A 21,637-nucleotide genomic window follows, 5' to 3' on the forward strand; every position below is an offset into this window, starting at 1 on the left:
GGAAAGATCTTTTGATAACCTAGCCAACGATGGGTCGGATGGTGGATCCGGACATAGTTTACATACATTTAAATGAGATCCTGCTTCCAAAAAGTACATCAATATCACTTAAGTGGCCATATCTCAAGACAGGGTTGCCAGATCATCAATGTTTTGGACTCGTTGGAAAGATCTTTTGATAACCTAACCAACGATGGGTCGGATGGTGGATCCGGACATAGTTTACATACATTTAAGTCAGATCCAGATATATGTCAAAACACATTTTTATGCATAACTTTTGAACTACTTATCGAAACTTCAATCTGTATAAAACTCGATCTATGGGACCCTAAACCAAGTCGAATGCAACAAGTTCGGGTCAAATCGGTTCAGCCAGTGCCGAGAAACATGAGCTAGTTTGTTGGTCACATACATACATACACACACACATACACACACATACACACACACATACACACACACATACACACAGACATTTGTTCAGTTTTCGATTCTGAGTCGATATGTATACATGAAGGTGGGTCTACGACGTTTTTATACAAAGTTCATTTTTAGAGCAGGATTATAGCCTTACCTCAGTGAGGAAGGCAAAACATGCTCCAAATATTTTATAACCTTGAATTGTGACTTCATGAAATAGTGTTTCAAGTTGAATAGCGCTAGAAATTACATTTTAAAGGCAAATTCAATGGTAATCTATTTATTCAAAAGTTGAAAATACTTGTTCTGGAATAAGTTATTTGTCATGAAAAACTATATTTTTGATGATCAATTTTCCTCAATAATGATCACTGCTTCACCTTAAAACTTGAGGAAATACTTCTGTTGTTGCTAATATTTTCAAGGACTGCCCTTTTAAAAGAACAAAGAATGAGAAAATTCACATAAATCTTCTTTTCAAAAAGTGAAGTACAGCTTTTATTTCCTACCATTTCTAAAAGACAAATTGTAGAGTAAAATTTATCATCTAAATAGGGTAAGTTATTTATACTGAAAAAAATCCACTTCTTCTTTCAAACTTAATACGTTCCTTCTTTGACCATGTAACATTTAACCCAATTGATTACCTCATTCTCAACAACACCAACAAAAACCGCATGCCATGTAATCCACCTTCCCCGCAACAACCCGACAACCAAAATCCTGCGGAATCAGATAACCACCCATCGAAATGAAGCTCACACAAAACAGCATCCCGAAGCTTTCAAAACTGGCAGATTCTTTACCCGGGCCCGAGCTCCAAAAGAAAACCGCAAAGCTCACCAAGTTTTGGAATTCGATTTTGTTTATTTACATTTCCAATTACGTTCAATTCGCTTTGGCGCGGCAAAATGCTTTCGAAAGCACCTTTTTTTCAATTCACCCTCTCCCACCTCAGATTTTTCCCCCAACAAGAAAGGGGGGGTGGGGTGGCGCTTTGTACGCATATATTGATATCGACGAGCGTTGGGTTGATGCTTTTGTGTGGCCTCTCGTGGACGCGTGGCGTGGTGGCATGTGCGCCCGTCACAGATCTTTGCGGGCCATTGCCGAACAGCAGCTTACTCTCACCGGAAAAGGGTGGAAAATTGTGCAAATTTGATGTGAAATTTAAGTATTATAGCGAGAACAAATCTAATTATTCAATGAGCATACATAAAAAAATGGCTTTAACTAAAAAAACGTTACTAAATCCACCCTTAGGTGGTTGGTGCCTTCCTCACATTTAGAGGAAAATGCTATCGAAAATAGATACAAAAAGGTGGACCTTTCAAAGTTCTACCAATTTAACTCATTATTCATACCATCAGATAGGGTGTCAGATCTTCAATGTTTTGGACGCGTTAGAATCGTCTTTTGAATACCTTTCAGAAAATGAATAACATCCCGAGCAGACGGAAATAACTTGGGAATAACATTTTTTGATATTTGAAAATACCAGGCCAATAACATTTTTAGTTATTTATAACAAGATATGTTATTCGTCGTTATGATTTTTTTGTTATTGGATTGTTATTGTAATAACAGACTAATAACATTTTCAGTTATTTTTCGAACAAAACTTTGTTATTATTTTTTGTTATTTTAACAACTAATCCGATCACCTCAATAACAATTGGAGATATTGCTCCATAACAAAAAATGTTATTCCCAAGTTGTTTAAGCTTCCAACCAATATCAGACCAATAACACATTTTGTTATGATTATTAAATTCTTGTGCAAAAATGGATTTTGCAAGAGTATTCCATAACAAAATTTGTTATTTTCACAGTATTTGTTATTGAAATGGCATGAAATTAGTTATTACCGCTTGTTCTGGATGACCGGATTTCTTACAAAAACCACCCTTTTATAATCTTCCGGACTTTTGTTAAAATCGTTTTTTCAGCATAACTTTTGAAGTTCTTAACTAAACTTTAAAATTTTCAATAGAGACTTATGGGACCCCAAGACGGATCAAATGAGATCAAAATGGTCTAAATCGGTTAAGTCAGTGCCGAGATAATCCAGTGCACATTTTTTTGATCAACATCCCACCACACACACAGACATTTGCGCTGATTTTGATACATGAAGGTGGGTCTAGGAGGTCAAATTGTATAGCCTTTCCTCAGTGAGGTGAGGAAGGCAAAAATTACACATTTACTTCATCAAAATTATATCAGTTAGATTTTTAAAGAAGCAAAGTTTTTCAAAATTACACCACTTGACAGTTGATCTCGTCCGACATACGAATTCCAAAACTGTTTGCCTTTGCTGGCGTAGGCTTTTCCGCTTTGGCTGCGGCAGATTTTCTGGGAAAAGCGAGGCAAATCTGCATCGGCATTCGCTTTTCTGGGGTAGGGAGAAAAAGGGGTTGTTGGGGGGTGGTTTGAGCTGACACACTTAACCGTGGTATTGTGGCTTTTACGTGCTCAAACATTCCGGCCCACGTGCATGTGTGATTGTGTGTGCCTTATCGGGTATCGAGTTATTATTTGCGCACACACAAACTATCTGTCACCCTTGGATTGGCATGTGTTGTTGTTCACACCACCGACACCCACGCACGCACACACGCACAGTCAACGTATTGGATTGAGCTGTGTTAATTGGAAAATTGAGCTCTTCGTCGCAGATTAGATGGCACGACGACGACACGTTTCGGAGGCACGTGTGGTGGGCTTGGTGGGTGGGTTGGCAAACCGCCTCGAAAAGCCTTTAATTACAGGGAGGTGATGCTGAGTGATTTTATCCCGGTAGGTGTATTGATCGACAGGTGGGTCGTTCTGTGTGTGGTTGTGCAGTGGAAGTGGTAATTAAAATACTAATTTTTGTAGTTGATTCAGTGGGATTGTGGTTAACCACAAAAACTGATACAACATCATCGTGGCATTTATGATTAAGTTGGTTTCAGATTTGTGTCCAACGAGGTTATAACGTCATGATTCGAAATCCGTACCTTTAGTAGAGATAACTTTTGTTCCTGATCACTAGGGTTAGTGAAATTTCACGATTTCGCGGACAGCGTGAAATCCGTGAAATTTTATGTTTGTGTGAAATTGTAACATTTTTTTCAAAATGATTAATATGACTCAAAAGGAATAAACATAATCTTATGAACTACTGTGGAATTAAGTGAGTTAATACCCTTGTTCAATAACTAACATAAGATTAGTGATTTTGACGACTTCGTGTACGGCTTAAAATTCGTGAAATTTATCGATGTTCACTAATTATGTTTTTTTTTTTCAAAATAACAACAAAATAAATTTTTTATGCATACAGAATATTTTAGTAAATTGTATTAGTTTTCAATTGAAAAGCTTGATTTGAACCATTTGAAGAATTATTAAGATTTTTCAATGTTTTTAGAAACTTACCAAGTTTAGTAATATTTTCATTCGCTGTAATAACAATTTTACTGCTATTTTATTTGAATGGTATAGTTTCAAAAGAAATTTAAAGAGTCACGCTTTGTTTTATTCAAAATAAAATTAAAGCCTTGAAATCAACTTTTAAAAACAGTTTTTTTCTGAATTCTGTTTATTTCATATTTGATTATTTGGGTGAACAATTCCCGTGAAAGTTTAAAAAAATACGACTTTTTTGTTTTCATTTTGAATAATAATTTTGATTTCTTTGCAAATTATATAATTTTTTACTTTTGATTTAAAATATGCAATTTGAAAAGGGAGATAAAAACCTTTAAAAAAAATGTTAATGTTATAAATGTCGCAAAAAATTCAAATTATTTCACTATTTGCTGGACAAGATTGTAAAATTTTGATATGAAATTCAATAAAATGAAGCAAATCAGTGAAAGCTTTTTACTTTATGAGTCGAATATTAAAAAAAAGTTCAAAAATGAGAATACGCATGCCCTACATTTTATTTCAAAATATATATAGAGCCCATCCATAAACTAGTTGGAATCTTTTTTTGAAAATTAGGAGAATATTTTTTGTGTCACGGTCAAATTTATGAAAGATTTTTTTTGTTTTTTGAAGAATAATATATAATGAAGCATGAAAAGTTGTTTCTGTGATTCAAACATAAGATTTTCAGAGTTATTTTAAAAAAAATTCACGTTCCGCGAAATTTGCGTGAAATATGCTGTTTTAAAATTGAGGTCGCCGTGAAATTTGCAGTTTTTGAGCGTGAAAAATCACTAAGCCTACTGATCACAAATCCGAGATCCATTTTTGATATCTCGTGACGGAGGGGCGGTACTAGTGCGTCCATCCCAGGAGATCCCGGGGCAAAATTCCAGGGATTTTTTTCCAAAACTAGGAATTCCTGAATCCCGGGATTTTCTATAATTTGTCCCTGGAATTCCCGAAATTAAAGAAAAAGCCAAATTTTGGCCTCAAATTCAAATTTGGTTGTGCAAATAGAAGACAAGTAGAATGTTTAGTATTCCATAAGAATTATAAAGCATTAAAATTTGTATTCGGCATATATCTGGAGCTTTGTTTTAAAGGTCCAATAAACAAAATTTTAAAGTTTTGCTTTAGTTTTGCATACTTTTCAATATCTCTGACTCAAGGCGGTTTTAAAAAGGCCCCTTAAAAAAACTCTTGATATCAACATTAATTTGGCTTATTAGGGAAAATGATTAACATTTAATGTTACAGACTCGCAAATGCTTTGTGTTTTAAATAAATTTTTTTTGATTGGAGAGATTTGAGCTTTGTGTTTTAAATAATTTCTATTTGATTGTGGCATTCTATGAAAATGATTTTCTGAAGAAATAAAAAAAAACGGATCCGTGTCTTATTAGTTGAGGATTCCGTCTCTCAAGCAGAAAATTCAGGGTTGAGAGAGGTAACAGGTTAGCATTTTATAAAAGTTAGCTCTTATAAAAGGCTTAACAAACTATGTATTATAGCTGCTTCCTACATATGCCAAATGTTATTTTTGAAGAATAAAAATCTTGCAACCTTAAAATCTACTAAAGTTAGATAATATTTTTATAAATAACAATAGGTATTCGCAATTTAATTAAGTGTCTTGTTATTAATTGATTCATTCAACTAAAATTCGTAATCAAATAACAACTTTCTAACTTGTAAAACTGTTTCAACAAATCATTCCAAGTATTCAGCTCACTCCAAACTAGGCCAACCGTAACAAACAATCCTCCGCTCAGTACTACTCCACGCTGAATATCCTAAATTCCCTTTCTAACGGCGTAAGATAAGCCAGTTTGACCGTCTTGGTCGCCTCCGTGGGGGAAACTCAAAATCCGGCTCCTAATCCGGCCATGGCAACTCTATTATTCACTACCAACCAACATACAACATAAATATATATATATTTCCCTCTTTGACCAGGTGGAGAACTCGTTATCAACATATGAACCTCATTGCTGCGTGGTCGTCTACTCGATCGTGGACCGCAACACGTTCCGCGTCACCGAGGAGATCCTCAACTATCTGTGGTCGGAGAACTACACCAAGGAGAAGGCGGTCATCATCGCGGCCAACAAGTCCGACCTGGCCCGGTCCCGGGCAATCAGCACTTCGGGTAAGAAGAGTCTGTCCGAAATGTATAATGTTGTACCACTGAGCGCGCATACTTAAGTAGTCTGTTGTACAAGCTTAAGCTAAGCCAAGATTCAAGATTTGTGACGGCTCTGTTTTACGTCTTCTTCTTCTTCTTCTTCCCGTCCCGTTAATGTGTCAATTGCGCAGAGGGGAAACAGTTAGCCACCTCGCGGGAGGCGAAATTCATCGAAACGTCCAGCGGAATCCAGCACAACGTGGACGAACTGCTCGTGGGTGTGCTGAAACAGGTGAGGTGCTGCTGCAAATGCAGATTGACTTAGATATGCGCAAATGTTGAACTGCTGCCTGGACGGACGTACGGACGGAGTAAAGCCGGAGCAATTGCTCTACTTTTTTATCTTGCTGTGAAATGTACGTGTACGTACATGCATGCGGGGAGGAGATAATCAGTTTGGGTGTTCCAATGTGGTCGAAAAAGTGGCAATTTTCCAATAAACGTGACCATTGAGCAGGTTGAAAGCGTTTAACTTGGAAACTGCGCAGGACGGGTTTCTCCAGTGTTGGAACATGTTGAGGTTAATCATTAGATTTTCTTATTATTAAAATACTTATAACTTGATTAAATTGATAAGCTAACTTTAAAATATTATTTACCTAAGTCCGCCATCATCCATCGAGATTTCATAAATTTTATCGAAATCTATTGACAGCAATTAAGGCCGATGCAAATATTTAAAAAAGTTTTTGTCCCTCGGCCCTGACCAAGGTCAAGGGGGGGGGGGCAAAAAAATATAAAAATATAAAAATTTAAATAAAAAGCCATAGTTTTCACATTTAAATGAAAAAAGTGTTTTAAAATGCATTTTACACTAGTTCAGTTGTTTTGCAATCATTAGTTTTCAAAAAATTTAAGATCTTACAAAAACAAAAATTGTATCAAAAAAAAAGATTTTGCATCGAAAATTTTCTAAAAATCTTAAGATTTTTTAATAAACCCAAACATGTTAAAAATGATTTTAAACACAGGAGAATGTATTTTAATTTGATTTCAGCTGGTTGCACTTGTATTTTCAAAGTTGAAATTTAAAACTACGTATTTTTTTGTATTAATTTTAAGAAACTTGAAAATGCATTTTTTGTGCTAAATATAGGATTGGGTCAAAATCATGTACCGGAGACAGAATTTAAAAAAAATGATTTTTGGGTTTCTAAATCTTTGTCAAACATTTTTTTTAAATCTGATTTACAGTCCAGACTCGATTATCTTAAGTAACATTTTAGGCTTTATCAAAGCTGTCACAACCGCTATAAAACCTATCAGTCAAAACCAACATTGAAACTTCATAGTCGTAGCATACTCCCCAGAACCTCGATAAACCCCGCTTAAAACCCAAAGGGACCTTAAAAAAAAGGTTGTTACGGCCGATTTATAAAACCCACATAGGAGCTCAAGGCTTTACAACTGAATCCTAACAACCTCCTTAAACCTTTATAAAATCTTTATTAAAACCTTGTTAGGAGTTAGGATAAAATGACATTTCATACGTCTCCATGCGTCTTATGACAAAATATAAGTCTTCGTCTTGCCAAATTAAATAATGGAGATGGTTGTCAAAAATTGCGATGATGATATGATAGATATTGGAGGTTATAAAAATAATTTTAAAGCTTATTACTCGCAATTGGTGGCTCAAATTCAGCTTTAGTTCAAATTTTATCGATAAATGTTGGGAAGATAGAGCCAAAAAAAATTAACTTGCTTTACCAAAAATATTTCTCCTGCAATCACAGTTTTTAATGAATTTTTTTTCGCAAAAAAAAATGTTTAAATTATTTTTGAACTCCTATGGCTCTGCTAACGATGTCAGAAATGTATCATCGATTCGTCGAATTTTAAACAAATTTATGCTTTTTTTCATTTTTTTCTGCCAAAGTGGCGGTTAATCATATTTAATCAAACCACGCGTTTAGCTCCATAACTAATCATTTCTATTTGGCTGCGTTAAATGCTCTTTTAGGAGCTTATGGTTTTAAGTGAGCTTTCTGCATGCCATGCACTTGTCAGCTACAACACCCTTGGTTTTAAAGAAGCATGCGATAAAAACGTTGGGCATGGCATCTGGTTTTCAAGCCTTCATTAAAACTTTCATAAAACCTTATTGAAAGCCAGTTGGCTTTCATTTTAACCAGATTTTATGTCCAAGACTTAAAACCTTGTTACAACCTATTAATTAGTTCTCGCTTATTGGTTACGGTGAATGCCCAAATAAAACTATTAAGCAATCAAGATGCTACCATAAGACCTTAATAAAACTAGGTGGTGGCTAGTTGGTTTAATTTTTTTTTTTTTTTTTTCGTTGTCTAATTTTCGATTCTCGAACTTGAGTATGACCTCTAAACTACTCTAAAGTGATTTAGAAATTTTAAATTAAAGATGGCGGATAATATGGCGATGATTAAGTATTGAAAAATGCTTTTTATTATTTAATAGGCAGTCAACTGTTAAAATTTCACTAAAATGGGGTCGCAGAACTCTAACTTAATGTTGAAAAAGTGAAAAAGAAAAAAAGAAAAAATGTTCGCGGTTCGATTATCCGAAGTCCCATACAAAGCTTCGGATAATCGAGTCTGGACTGTATATGCAAAACCAAATTTGCAATTTCAAAATTGCACCTTTCCTAGTTATAGTCATTAAAAGCTGATTTTCGAAAAATATTACATTTTTTGAAATTTGAATAAAACATGAAGGGAAATCACCCTGCAACAATATGTTTGAATGTCTAGGAAAATAACATACAATTATCATATTTTGACTTTATTGATCGGACTGCTGGTTGTTGAATTTTGTGAAAAATGCGTTTGTTTCAAAGTCAACTTATTGCCCTGAATCTTTAATTAGCAATATCGCGCAAACTATTCGTTCGATTTACAATGTTCAATATGAAACCTTTGTAAATTTGTCTGCTCTTTAAAAAAATAGAATTTTGAAACATAAAACAGAAACCCAACATTTTAAAACGACAAAATTAGTTATTTTAGCCCATTCTAAAAAATTCTCCTCAAGTTAATGAGAGTTCACTTCAGTTTTATTTTGGATATTTTGAAAATCGAAATGATAGTTTCCAAGACAAATTGAAGGATAATTAGATGGCACAGAGAAAAACTGACTTTGAACAATATTTTAGCTTGAAGAGGCTGTATCTCAATATCCAGCAGTCAAGATCAACAAAGTCAAAAATAGTTGTATGAAGTTCTCAGCTTTAAAAAAAATTGTTTCGCATTAAAGCATTTTCTTCAAAGCCATTTTTTTAATTTCAAAATATTGAACATTCAAAAAGAAATACCTTAAACTTTAAAACGGTGCTCCAATTTTTCGAGGTTCTAAAAATCCCAAGAAACAGAAATTTTACAACGAATTTCATTTTTTTCCTGATTATTCTGATCCTGGCACTAATTTAATTTTAATTAAATTAATTTAACTCAATTGAATATTTGATAACATTGAATATATGGCCCTAATAAAATGTAAGTCTTGATTCCAAAATTCATCATTGACAATTTGTACGTACATTACTTGCTGAGATATTAGCTTTAGAAAATTAGTATCACAAATTTATTTTTTTTCTGCTTGTTTTTTATTTCCCTTTATCTTAGCAACTAGATGTCCAATATCCAATATTTCTGAGATAAAATTTTAGGAAATTTTATGCAATTTTTGAAAAAAAATATTTTTAGAAGTTGTCACTCGAAGACACTGTTTTTAAAAAAAATATTGCAAATTTCTGATTGAAATCAATCTTTAAGTGGTTATATCTCGGAAATGGGACATTTTATAAAAATATCTGCTAAATTCCTTTCAATTGCAAATTCGATTTAGCATTTAAAACTGTAGTTAAAAAATAATGTGGATAACATTTTTTTTCAGCAAATCGTAACTTGGTTGCAAAAATTTTGCCTAATTTTCTCAATGGCTAAAGAAACAAATAAAAAATATGAATTTTCAAAAAGTGATTTTTGTGGAAAAGTTTAAAAAAATACGTCAAAATACATGTGTCGTGTACCATTTTTTTGAATTGTCCTAATCAGTACCTGCAACTTTGCTGAAAACACTTTTTTTTTAAATTCCTTCAAAAGAATCTGATTTTGATTTGGTGTCTTCGGCAAAGTTGTAGGTTTTGATAAGGCTGGTACAAATATTTTTAAAAGTTTTTGTCACCCCCCCCCCCCCCCTTCAAAATTGGGCCGAAAAATCAGGGGGCAAAAAAAATATTTCTACAATAAACTTCAAAATTTCAATGAAAATTCAAGTGCAACCAACTGAAATCAAATTAAAATACATTCTCCTGCGTTTAAAATCATTTTTAGTATGTTTGGGTTTTAAAAAACCTTAAGATTTTTAGAAAATTTTCGATGCAAAATCTTTTTTTTCGATAAAATTTTTGTTTTTGTCAGATCTTAGATTTTTTGAAAACTAATGATTGCAAAACAACTGAACTAGTGTAAAATGCATTTTAGAACACTTTTTTCATTTAAATGTAAAGACTATGGCTTGTTATTTAAATTTTTATATTTTTTTATTTTTTTGCCCCCCCCTTGACCTCGACCAGGGCCGAGGGACAAAAACTTTTTTAAATATTTGCATTGGCCTAAGGACTTTTCAGAAAAAATGATACACGGAAAAAACAATGAACGATTTCCTTTTTTTTTTACGCAAAGGGTTGAATTTCTTTAAATAAGTTTTTTATTTTTTTTATTGAATTAAGCATTAGGCTGAAACAAATTTTATCTCAAGTTTTAAACATCATAATAAAATACAAAATCATATTTGCAATCTTTGCCCAGTTACAGGCATTTTAGGTGAAATTGTTCAATCTGTGAAATTTTCTGCTCTTAAAAATATCTTGAAATTTTGAACTAAGCCTAATATGTTGAAAACAAATGTTTTGTCATAAAGAATACTCTTGTTTTTTAAATGATAAATAAAAATATTATAAACTGAAAATTTCAGAATAGTTTCATTTTCTAACATTAAAATTCGGACCAATAGTTTCCGAATTTTTGAGAGTTAAAAATGTGAGGGCTTATTTGATGACACTTTTAATAAAATTCAAATATTAGGCTGGTACAAATTATATTTGCATTGTGTTTTCCATAAAAAAAAAACATTTTTAATTGCAAACTTGATTAAAAGTGTAATTTTTATTTTATTTTGTTTGACATTTTTCCCTCAAAATAGCAAATTTCCACCATCCTGAACTCTGACGCAAAAGATACGATTGGATTTGTTTTTTTTCCCTCGTGTACCATCTTTTTAAAGAGATTATCATAATTAACAATTCAAAAAATAATCTAACATATTCTTATCCAATTTCACCCCCTCTCAGATCCGCCTCAAGGAGCAGCGCGAGAAGCGCGCCAGCGCCACCAACCTGCGCAACTCGCGCACCCAGATGTCGCTGCACATCGCCAAAGAGATCCTGCACAAGATCTGCCTCACCGACATCACCAAGTCGAAGAGCTGTGAAAACCTGCACGTGCTGTAAATCGAATTTATGCTCCCAAAGAAATTCCGAATTCACTCTTCCGAACTTTGCCATATCATGAAAAACGCGCTCAGAGTTGAGATTTCAAAAGTAAGAAAAATATTGCCGAAATCAAACAGGTATAAACCACATTAAGAGGTTTTTCCATTTGCAGAGAAGAGAGTTTTTAGTGAACGTGTAAACCTAGTTAGATTCACTTCAAATCAAACCACTTGAGCACAAAAAAAAGCTCACACACGTGGGGTGGGGAAGTGGGAAAAAGCCGTAAACCTACATAACCTAATATCATCGCCACACGAGACGAAGACGGCGAAGAAGCGCGCGAACGTAAGTACGAGTCGTAAATCGAGTAGAAAACGTTTAACGTGCAGGGGTTTTAGCGCAAAAAAAGAAAAAAAAAAGAGATGAGATTTATTCGCATCAACCACACTTCTAAGTAAAAAACGAAAGGCCCACAAATTATATTACCCTTCCTAGTCGTAAAATTTGCAAAGAAGCCCCGGGTGAAATCTAATTAGTCAGTAATAACACGGTTTGTTAAATTTTCGAACACTCCGAATTAATTGATCGAGATAAAGTTTATCTCCGAACAATGATCAAAATCTTTGACATGTAAAATTATATTAATTTAAACCAAACAAAACATGTTTTGACAAATTAACAAGCCGTGTTCTTACTACCTCAACATCACTTTGCTCGGGGTTAAACGTGCTCAAAACATGCAGGAAAGACCTGTGCCAAACTTGACCCCTCAGACTGAACCTGGCGTGTACGCACACACACACTCTTATTTGTCCTCTTCGGTTCCGAACCGGTGGACGACCCCCCCCCTCCTCCCATGTGACTCTCCCACCACCCCCGCCAAGTTCCCTGGCGAAACAAAACCTGTTGCTGACGGCGGTGGCCTTTTTGGTGTGTGTTGCTAAAGTTGTTGTTGCTGTTGCCGTTTGTTGAGTGTTGTTGATAGGACCCGGACCGCGCCGCGTCTTGTACATATGTTTGTGTTCCCTTGACATTCACCTTTCTTCGATGATGCTCGATTGAAAAAACCCGCGCGGGGCCACTTTCGAGTGCGTGGCCATGTGTGTCGCTCGATGCCCTCAAGGGATCGAGGGCGGGGAGGGTTGTTTGGCAAGTTTCACTTGAGAGGAGCAAGGCTTTTTTTGGATCGAAATCAGCTAAACAACAATCCCTGTTCCCTTTGAGAACGGCAAATTCACTCACCAAACTAGCTTAGATTAGGCACTGCTCCCGAGATATCGCATACGCATTATTGGAAGAAACGCTTCCCACCGATTAATATTGCAAGTTAATGACAACTCAAACGCTTTTAACTGTTTTCTCTAGTAATTATGTGCTCTTTCAGTTGCGTGTGATGAGTAGCTAATAATAACAATAAGTATTATAAGTGCAGCTGGAAATGTTTGCCAAACGTTATACATAAGTTGGCTATTATAAAAGAATATATATATCCTATTGATAGCACTGTTGATTCTAAAAAAGGAAATGGCGATAAATAATTGCGCATATATAAATATATTTAAATTACGTATTATGTAAGACTGGAGACAATGAACCCATAAATCAAAAAGGGGAAACAGACAAAAATGCAGACAGCAGTAGGCGACGACGACGCGACGCGACGAAACTTAACCTTAATCGGCCTACTACTAGTAGTGGATGTTTTCAATGTTGTTTTAAGGAGGTGTTACACTGCATCATGTTTTGTTTTGACAGATTAGCAGCTTGAAGCTCATAACTTTTTATCATTTTTTTAATGATTTTTTTCGTACCGTAAACTGGGTTGACTTCTATACAAGTTTAGATTTGCTAAAAAAATCAAATTATTCGCTCTAAAGAGGTTTGATTGTTGAGGCAATTGCAAACCTCTTTTTACACCTACGCTTCAATCCACCCCGGAATTGGAACTGACGACCTTTGGATTGTTAGTCCAACTGTCTACCAGCGACTCTACCGAGGCACCCAGGGAGACAACTCCTACACCTGGATTGAGCTATCGACCTAACCTCTAGGATAGACCGGGGCCAACATTTACTTCCCCGTCCGATGGAAGGCGCGATTAGACAAATCTCGTCTCAAAATTTGCCACCGCGACCTTCTGGGATCGAACCCAGGCCGACTGGGTGAGAGGCAACCACGTATCTTATCTTTTGAAGACATTCTTCTTATCGATTTGGGGTCTTTGCCAAAGTTTCCCAAAATCCATATTTTTTTAATTTAGATTTTTAATGATATCCCAAATTTTGAGCCAAAGATAAGTTCGATCATATATAAGTTTTTTTGAAAAAAAAAAATTTTAGTCATAAAATTTCAACTCCTGTTCTTTACATCAAATTTTGGAGTTGTAAGATATTAAAAAAAAATATTTTGAAAATTGTTAAATCGAGACTAACATTACAAAGGTGCGTAATATTGATTATTTGGCCTTTTTAAAAATGTGAGTCTCAATTTCAAAATTTTTAAGAATATTTTTTTCGAAAAACTCATCAAACTTAACAAATGTTAAAATTTTTAACAATGAAAATCGAATCATTAGTTGCCTAACAAAATTTTGACTAAAATTTCTATTTTGTCCATTTTTTTTTTCAAAATTGCATAGCTCGGTGGCACAATTTGGTTCAAAAGTTGCGGTTTTTGTCCAGTAAAACATAGCAAAAAGTTTCAAAAATTTAAACATACGGGTCATGGGAAATGTTTTTATTATAAGGTTAATAGTAAAATCAGCAAAAACAATTGATTCCGTGTACCTGTTTTATCGAAATAGTCATCATCAATACCGACAATTTTGCAGAAGACACCAAAAAATTCGATCAGAAATCTGAAAAAGTTAGAAGTTCTACAATAAAACCGCAAATAAGATTTTAAAGCTTGTGTACCTTCAAACTCGCTCAAAAAATTAAGGAATAAAACTTAAGAATTAAACATATTTCATTGATAAAAAATATAACTTAAAAACTCTTGCACTCAACATTGGTTTTTAATTTAAAATTTTGTACTTGTTTAATATTTGTACTTGTTGACATGCAAAACAATTTAATTTTTTTTATGAAGTGGAATAACAGTAATCATGTTTTAAGTATTTTGTAAAAATATTACCTTTGAAAATTTGTGACATTTAATGTTTCAACATTTTCAACGAGGAACTGAAGCAAAAAAACGAAATAAAAACTTTACTCGCGTTAAGGCTGCACGCAACCAAGAGAGTTGATGTTTTCTTAGTTCAAAATTGAAAACATTACAAAATATTCTGTATATTTATAAAGCGTGTCAAAAGTTTGATATTGTTTAAATTTAATTAGAAAACGTTGCTCGATGTTTTAGATCATTTTTGACGATTTCAGGCAGTACAATTTAAATGGGTTAAACCATTACACTATGCTTCGTTTTATGCCATTTATATTGTTTCGCTTGATTTGCAATAATCCTTTGGGTTAGAAATGACTTACACTGAAATAAAAAAATAGTACCAAATTCCTTAATTCTAGGAATTTTGCCTCTTTTCCTTATTTAGTAATCGGATTTTTTTGATTACTTAATAAGGAAAGGAGACAAAATTCCTAGAATTTAGGAATTTGGTAGTCTTATTTTTTTTTCAGTGTAAATTTAAAGCTCTTAATATTGGGCAAAGTTAAAAAAGTAGAAAATTCAAAAATGGAATTTGATCGATTTGGTGTCTTCTACAGAATTGTTGTGAAACAAAACGTATTTTTTGTGAACATAATATCCAATTTTTGAACCATATTGTTTAAAACCGATATTGAAAATGGATTTTTTTTAAATATGTTTAAAAAAACATAAAAAATAAGTTGTAACAAAATATTTGTGATTAAAACGTACTTTTGATCATTTTGGAAAAAAATTAAATGTTTTTCAAGTAATTGCCGTTTAGCATTTAATTATTTGGCACTTTTCAAGTGTTTGTAAGTTCAAATATTTGAAAGTATTTTTTGCAAAAAGATTAAAATTAAAAGGCACTTGATTTTATAAAAAAAAACCCTATTTTTGGCATTGAAACCGGATCAACAGTTTAATTGATATCAACGTTCCATATATAAATGAGTTGAATTGGTTACAATTAGAAAACCAGAGGTCGGCTCAACAAATGATCATAAACTTAATTGATTAAAAATTTAGAAATTATTGGTAGACTTTTAAATTTAAAAAAAATCCAAATTTTGCAAAAGAACTTTTGATTCCAAATTTCTACATTCAAAAAATATTGGTTTTCTCTATTATATATTCCTATTCCTTCTAAAACGCACTTCATAAAAAAACAATCCAAATTTGGTTAAAATATACCCCTCATAAACTACAACCCAAAAGTTGGCATTTCGAGTCCACAAAACATATTCAAAAATATATGTAAGCTGCAAAAAAGTTTTCCAAAATCGATATTATGTGATGAATAGTTGATAAAAAAAATTGGGATATTTTTAAAACTGAAAACTTGCGTTGCCTAGTCTTCAAACAAAGTTTCATGCAGTGAAATACCTCCTGTAAGTAGATTTGCCTGCTTGCGAAACTAAATTTCGGCAACGATTCTATCAATTCTAAACGCATAACTAGCCGGTCTTATCGTTGCTGTAATAGCAAATTCACTCAGAAATCGTTATGCCAATCTTTTGGTAAAAAAGGCAGCTTTATCTGTACAGTAGCACAAATGGCCATTAGAAAGAGAGAGAAGAAGAAGAAAAACACTCACAAAAGCTTTAAGTGGAATTTAACAAAAATGATGTCCAAACAGCAGTGGTCACTTGAGATTCTAAAGGGAACAAAACAAGAACAATACGCGAGGGGGAAGAAGGATGCTGATGTTATCTTCGCAAGTGGAGAAAGAAACTAGAAAGGAGAGGCAGGGAAATCTTAAACAATTGTGTCACAGATTAAAAGTTATACAAAAAAAGTGTACTAACAAAAAAGTTCATGTATTTAATCAATTATATTAAGCATATAAACGAGAAAAATAGTTTCAAATGACCTAAATCTATATTAGCAAGGGCAGCAAGAATAAAGAAAATTGCTCTGTCAATTAAATCCTGGAAATGACTGTCTATTTTTCAAGAAGCACAAAACATCAGTCGGAGCTTGGTCTGAAAGTCTGTATCAAAATATCAAAGTTTAACTATGACTTACAAAAATAAAACACGCAAACAACTGTTGGACAGCATCAAGAGGCAAACTTTGTCTTTAATGGATCAGTGTGCTTGTTACCAAGTAGCGGTAGAGTGTTGTAGTAGTGAAATGCAGAACTGTAGATGATAGGCTTAAGCAACTGATTACGGTGAAGATTGAATAACCAGAAATCAAAATCTTTCACTAGCTGTCCATTATTGGCATAAAGACATACACATCTTCCTAGTTATTTTTATACAACTATTTTTATGTATACAAAACTCAAATATAATATCTATTGAAATATATCAACAAAGAGAAGAAAAAAACACACTTATTATATCAATAATTATAAGCTAAGCAAGAGAAGAAAAAGGAAGAAGAAATATTATAAAACTGTTTCTATACACATGCTAAACACACACAAAAATTCACTTAAACAGAAAAAAAACACTCACACACAAAAAAAGAAGTATTCGAATAAACGATATGTAATTCGGCAGCCAAAAAAACAACAACAAACAAGGCCCTCAATTTCCTTCTCACACTTCCCGGCTATGATGGAATCGACGGCGACGCGATTGGGTCCGATATGCCATGCCTATAATTATGATGCAAAACGGCGCCCCAAATACGACTTCCATTGAATTGTGGAATCTCTGTTTTGCTACTTTGGTAAGAGGTGAAGGGTTATGAAATGCGTGGATAAAGCTCTATCGGGTGAATTAGGGACTGATGAAGAAGGGGTTATGTTAGAAATTGTTATTTAAGTGTTTCATAATTTATTTTGTTCAGTAAATCAATACTTTTTAATCACTTGTGTCTTAAACTAAGGATATTAAAAATGTAATTTGTATTTGCCTTTTATTATCATCTGATGCATTGAAAATGAGAATGTAGAGAGATTTGCGGAAACAATGAACTTGCTTATAGAATATCAAAACATTGCAGACTCGACTATCTGAAGTACGATTATTCGAATATTTGTCCAGTCATGCTCCGGTTTTGCACTGCCTCAGTTATAATTCGTTCAGCTGCCTCGGTCAAGCACAACCCAGTGCATAAGTTAAGCACAGAGCTTATGGGATTTCTGCTATATGGGTGACATTTTCAATAATCCAATGAAAAATCATCCAAACTTCAAAAAACAATAATGTTCTGGAATGGGGATGTTATCAACACTCCAATGCAATTATAAATGACATGAAAAGTTTCACAAAAATATGAATTTTTCCAGTAGTTTGAAAATGCAATGTTTTTCGAAAAAAATCAAAAAATTATTGATTCTGCTGTACGGGTATCTAATTATCGTGATTTTTTCATACACTCCGAATGTTATAACCAACATTTTTTGAAAATACTCAAAATTTTCACAAAACTACGTATTTTCGGAAAAATACTCCAGATTTCAGTTTTTTACAATATAGGTATCAAATTATCGGGATTTTTTCATGCATTTCAAAAGTGAAAAAAACATATTTGTGAAAATACTCAAAATTTTCTCAAAACTACTTATTTTATGAAAAATACTCAAATTTACAGTTTTTTACAATATGGGTATAAAATTATCCGGATTCCGGGAATCGGGATAACACATATTTGTGAAAATACTCAAAATTTTCACAAAACTACGTATTTTCTGAAACTAAAAATATGAAAATTTAAATAACAAGCCATATGTTGAAAACATTTGCATGAAAAAAGTGTTTTAATATGCATTTTAACTAGTTCAGTTGTTTTGCAATCATTAGTTTAAAAAAATCTTTTTGCGATAAGGCTGGAACAAATTTTATTTAAAGTTTTTGTCCGCTCCCTCTTCAATGTTGGCCCGAAAAATCAGGGGACAAAAAAATAATTTTTCAACAAACTTCAATATTTTTATCAAAATTTAACTGCAATTAGTTAAAATCAAATTAAAATGAATTCCCCTGCGTTAAGAATCATTTTTAGAATGTTTGGGTTGATTTAAAATACTTTTGAATTTTTGAAAATTTTCGATGTCTACTATCGCTTAAGTTTTTTTTTCGCTAAAATTTTTGTTTTCGTCAAATTTTACATTTTTTGAAAACTTTGATTGCAAAACAACTGAACTAGTGTAAAATACATTTTAAAACACTTTTTCCATGCAAATGTTCAAACTATGGCATGTTATTTTAATATTTATATTTTTTTATTTTTTTGCCCCCCCCCCCCTCGAATCCGGCCAGAGCCGAGAGACAAAAACTTTTAAAAATATTTGCATTGGCCTAATAAACATCGAAAATTTTCAAAAAAATCTAAAGAAATGCATTATACATTAATTTCAACTGAATTTTGAAATATTGAAGTTTTTTGAAAAAATATTTCGAAAAAATTTTCGACACAACATTGAAGGCCCCCCCTCCCCCAAACTTCAAATAAAATTTGTACCACTCTTATAATACTAAAAATAAAAGTTTTTTTATACAAAATGTATCAAATGATCGGGATTTTTGCATACATTTCGAAAGGAGTTACACAATTTTTTGAAAGCACTCGAAATTTTCACAAAACTACGAATTTTCGAAAAAAATACTAAAAATTTCAGTTTTTTTTTTCAAACATAAATCCCATTAAATAAACACTGAAATTCAGAGTATTTTTATCATTTTTTGTCATCCATATCTATAAAAAAAAATTAACATACACAAAACATTCATAGAGCGTGTATGTTAAAAAAATATAAATATGTATGAACAATTCCCAATTATTTTATACCTATTTAGAAAAAAAACAAAAATTTTAGCTTATTTTTTGACCTTATTTTTTATGTAAAAAATTATGTAAATTTGCAATCGAAAAGTACTTTACAATTTTTTTTATTAAGTGCACCGTTATCAAAATAAAGCCATTCAAAGCAAAATTTTGTCAAAAAAAAATCTGTTTTTTTATTTTTTAAATACTGTCCATGGTTGTCCATTCCAGAAAATATTTTATTTTTAATTTCGGAAAATTTGCTTCAAAATTGTCTAAGAGACATTGAAGATTGGACCTCTGGTTGCTGAGATACATCGGGTAAAAGAAAAAGCAACAGGAAAATTGTGTTTTTTAGTCTCACCTCACCCAAACAACCCTCCATTTCCTAATGTCGATATCTCAGCAACTGATGGTCTGATTTTCAATGTTAAATTATGAATTTTCCGATCTTTTCGAAAACAATATTTTGCTTGATTTTTTTTTTATCAAGACTAACATGCCAAAAGGGCCAAACATTCAATATTACGCCCTTTAAAAAAAAAGTTAAGTAATTTTGAACAAAAAAAATTGCTGAACATTTTTAAATAAAGTTCTTGAAAAAAATGTCAATGTTCAACTTTTTTTATCGAGCCTAAGGCTGGCACAAATATTTTTGAAAGTTTTTGTCGCCCCCCCCACCCCCACCCCCTTCAGAATTGGCCCGAAAAATCAGGGGGCAAAACAATATTTTTACAATAAACTTCAAAATTTCAATGAAAATTCAAGTGCAACCAACTGAAATCAAATTAAAATAAATTTTCCTGCGTTTAAAATCATTTTTAGTATGTTTGAGTTTATTAAAAAATCTTAAGATTTTTTGAAAATTTTCGATGAAAAATCTTTTTTTCGATACAATTTTTGTTCTTGTCAGATCTTGGATTTTTTTAAACTAATGATTGCAAAACAACTGAACTAGTGTAAAATGCATTTTTAAACACTTTTTTCATTTAAATGTGAAGACTATGGTTTGTTATTTAAATTTTCATATTTTTTTATTTCGAGTAACAGAAATGGTAGATCTTAAAAAAATTGTGTTTTTTTCGATGAAAAATACGTTTTTTTAGAAATTCTGAGTACGCCATCAAATCGGGCGTCTAATTTTACATAATAGCCCCTTGGACACCAAATTTCTATCTCATCACTCGTTTCAGGCTCTTTTTTCGCATGTTCAAAAATGAAAGGGGTCATATCGCCCCTCCGTCACGAGATATAGAAAAATGGATTCGTGATCAGGGACAGAAGTTACCCCTTAGGACAAAGTTTCACGAAAATCGAAGAGGGGTCGGGGCAACTTTTCCCGATTTAGTGTGAGTTGGTAAAGAAATACCCCTATACTTTTTTTATCATAACACGGCCTTCGACCCCATTCCTCTCCCCCATCTGCGTTACGTAATGAAATAACGCTCCCTTAGCTTGTGAAATTTGACTTACATTAAGTCGCTGAACTCGTGTTTAATGCTAAGAATAAGAAAAAAACAAGATTTTTTTCGTGATCCAATTCAAATCAAACTTTAAATAAAAATTGCATTATTTTTCATCACTGGTTGAGCTGTCTTCGATCAAATCACAAGCGAATGCTGTGTTTTTTTGTGAATAACCAAATAAAATCTTTCCTTTTCCACCTGCTCAGAAATTGTTTGTTTTCATCATTAAGATGTTCAAAATTTATTCTAAAAGACAATCATCTCATCTTTCACCATTCAAAACTACTATTACTAATCATTCTGGAATTCAAAGACATTGTCACACCGGCCTAACCCACCCGCATCATCTTCGGCACAGGTGAACGACGCACACTCGCACATTCTGTTGGCTTTGTTCATTGTTGATTCAAATCACGCAAACGGTGACCTACATCGGAACTCAATTATAATGGAACACATCGCACTGACTACCTCGCACCACCATCACCATCGGCGAAACGATAATGTGCGAAATATCACAGCCTGCTGCTCTGTAGTGAGTGTTGGCAGTTTGAGTTTAGGCCGAAAATTGCGTCACCTTTCTTTCTTTCGCCTATTTTCTGAGAGAAAGAAGAAAGAAAAGCAGGCCGGGTTTTATCGTTTGTTTTTTAAGGTCGTAAGTATGTTGTTGTTTTTTTTTTAAGAGGTGTAATGTACCTAGGCCAACTCGGCTATGGAAAGTGTGAGGCCTAAAAGCCTACTGCGATCGTTTTCACGAGTATGTTTTGCATAAAATACCTCAATTTTAGAGAAAACTTGTGTTACACATAC

The 21,637-nt window shown here is 33.1% G+C and overlaps 1 protein-coding gene across 8 annotated transcripts in view; it reads left to right on the plus strand.

Annotated features, from left to right (window-relative positions):
- LOC6031064 overlaps nt 1-17,100 on the plus strand; it is a 64,144-nt gene extending 47,044 nt beyond the window's left edge. For 7 of the 8 annotated variants that reach the window (XM_038263875.1, XM_038263876.1, XM_038263870.1 and 4 more), the window contains 3 exons: nt 5,800-5,992; nt 6,160-6,260; nt 11,358-17,100. In XM_038263875.1, coding sequence (XP_038119803.1) covers nt 5,800-5,992; nt 6,160-6,260; nt 11,358-11,516 — 453 coding nt within the window. In that variant the 3' untranslated portion in view covers nt 11,517-17,100. The remainder of the gene's footprint in view (nt 1-5,799; nt 5,993-6,159; nt 6,261-11,357) is intronic. The other variant, XR_005278598.1, reaches the window with a different exon arrangement.
- The last annotated feature ends 4,537 nt before the right edge of the window (nt 17,101-21,637 follow it).

This window comes from Culex quinquefasciatus, chromosome 3, assembly GCF_015732765.1.
Source record: "Culex quinquefasciatus strain JHB chromosome 3, VPISU_Cqui_1.0_pri_paternal, whole genome shotgun sequence".
NCBI classification, from domain to species: Eukaryota; Metazoa; Arthropoda; class Insecta; order Diptera; family Culicidae; genus Culex; species Culex quinquefasciatus.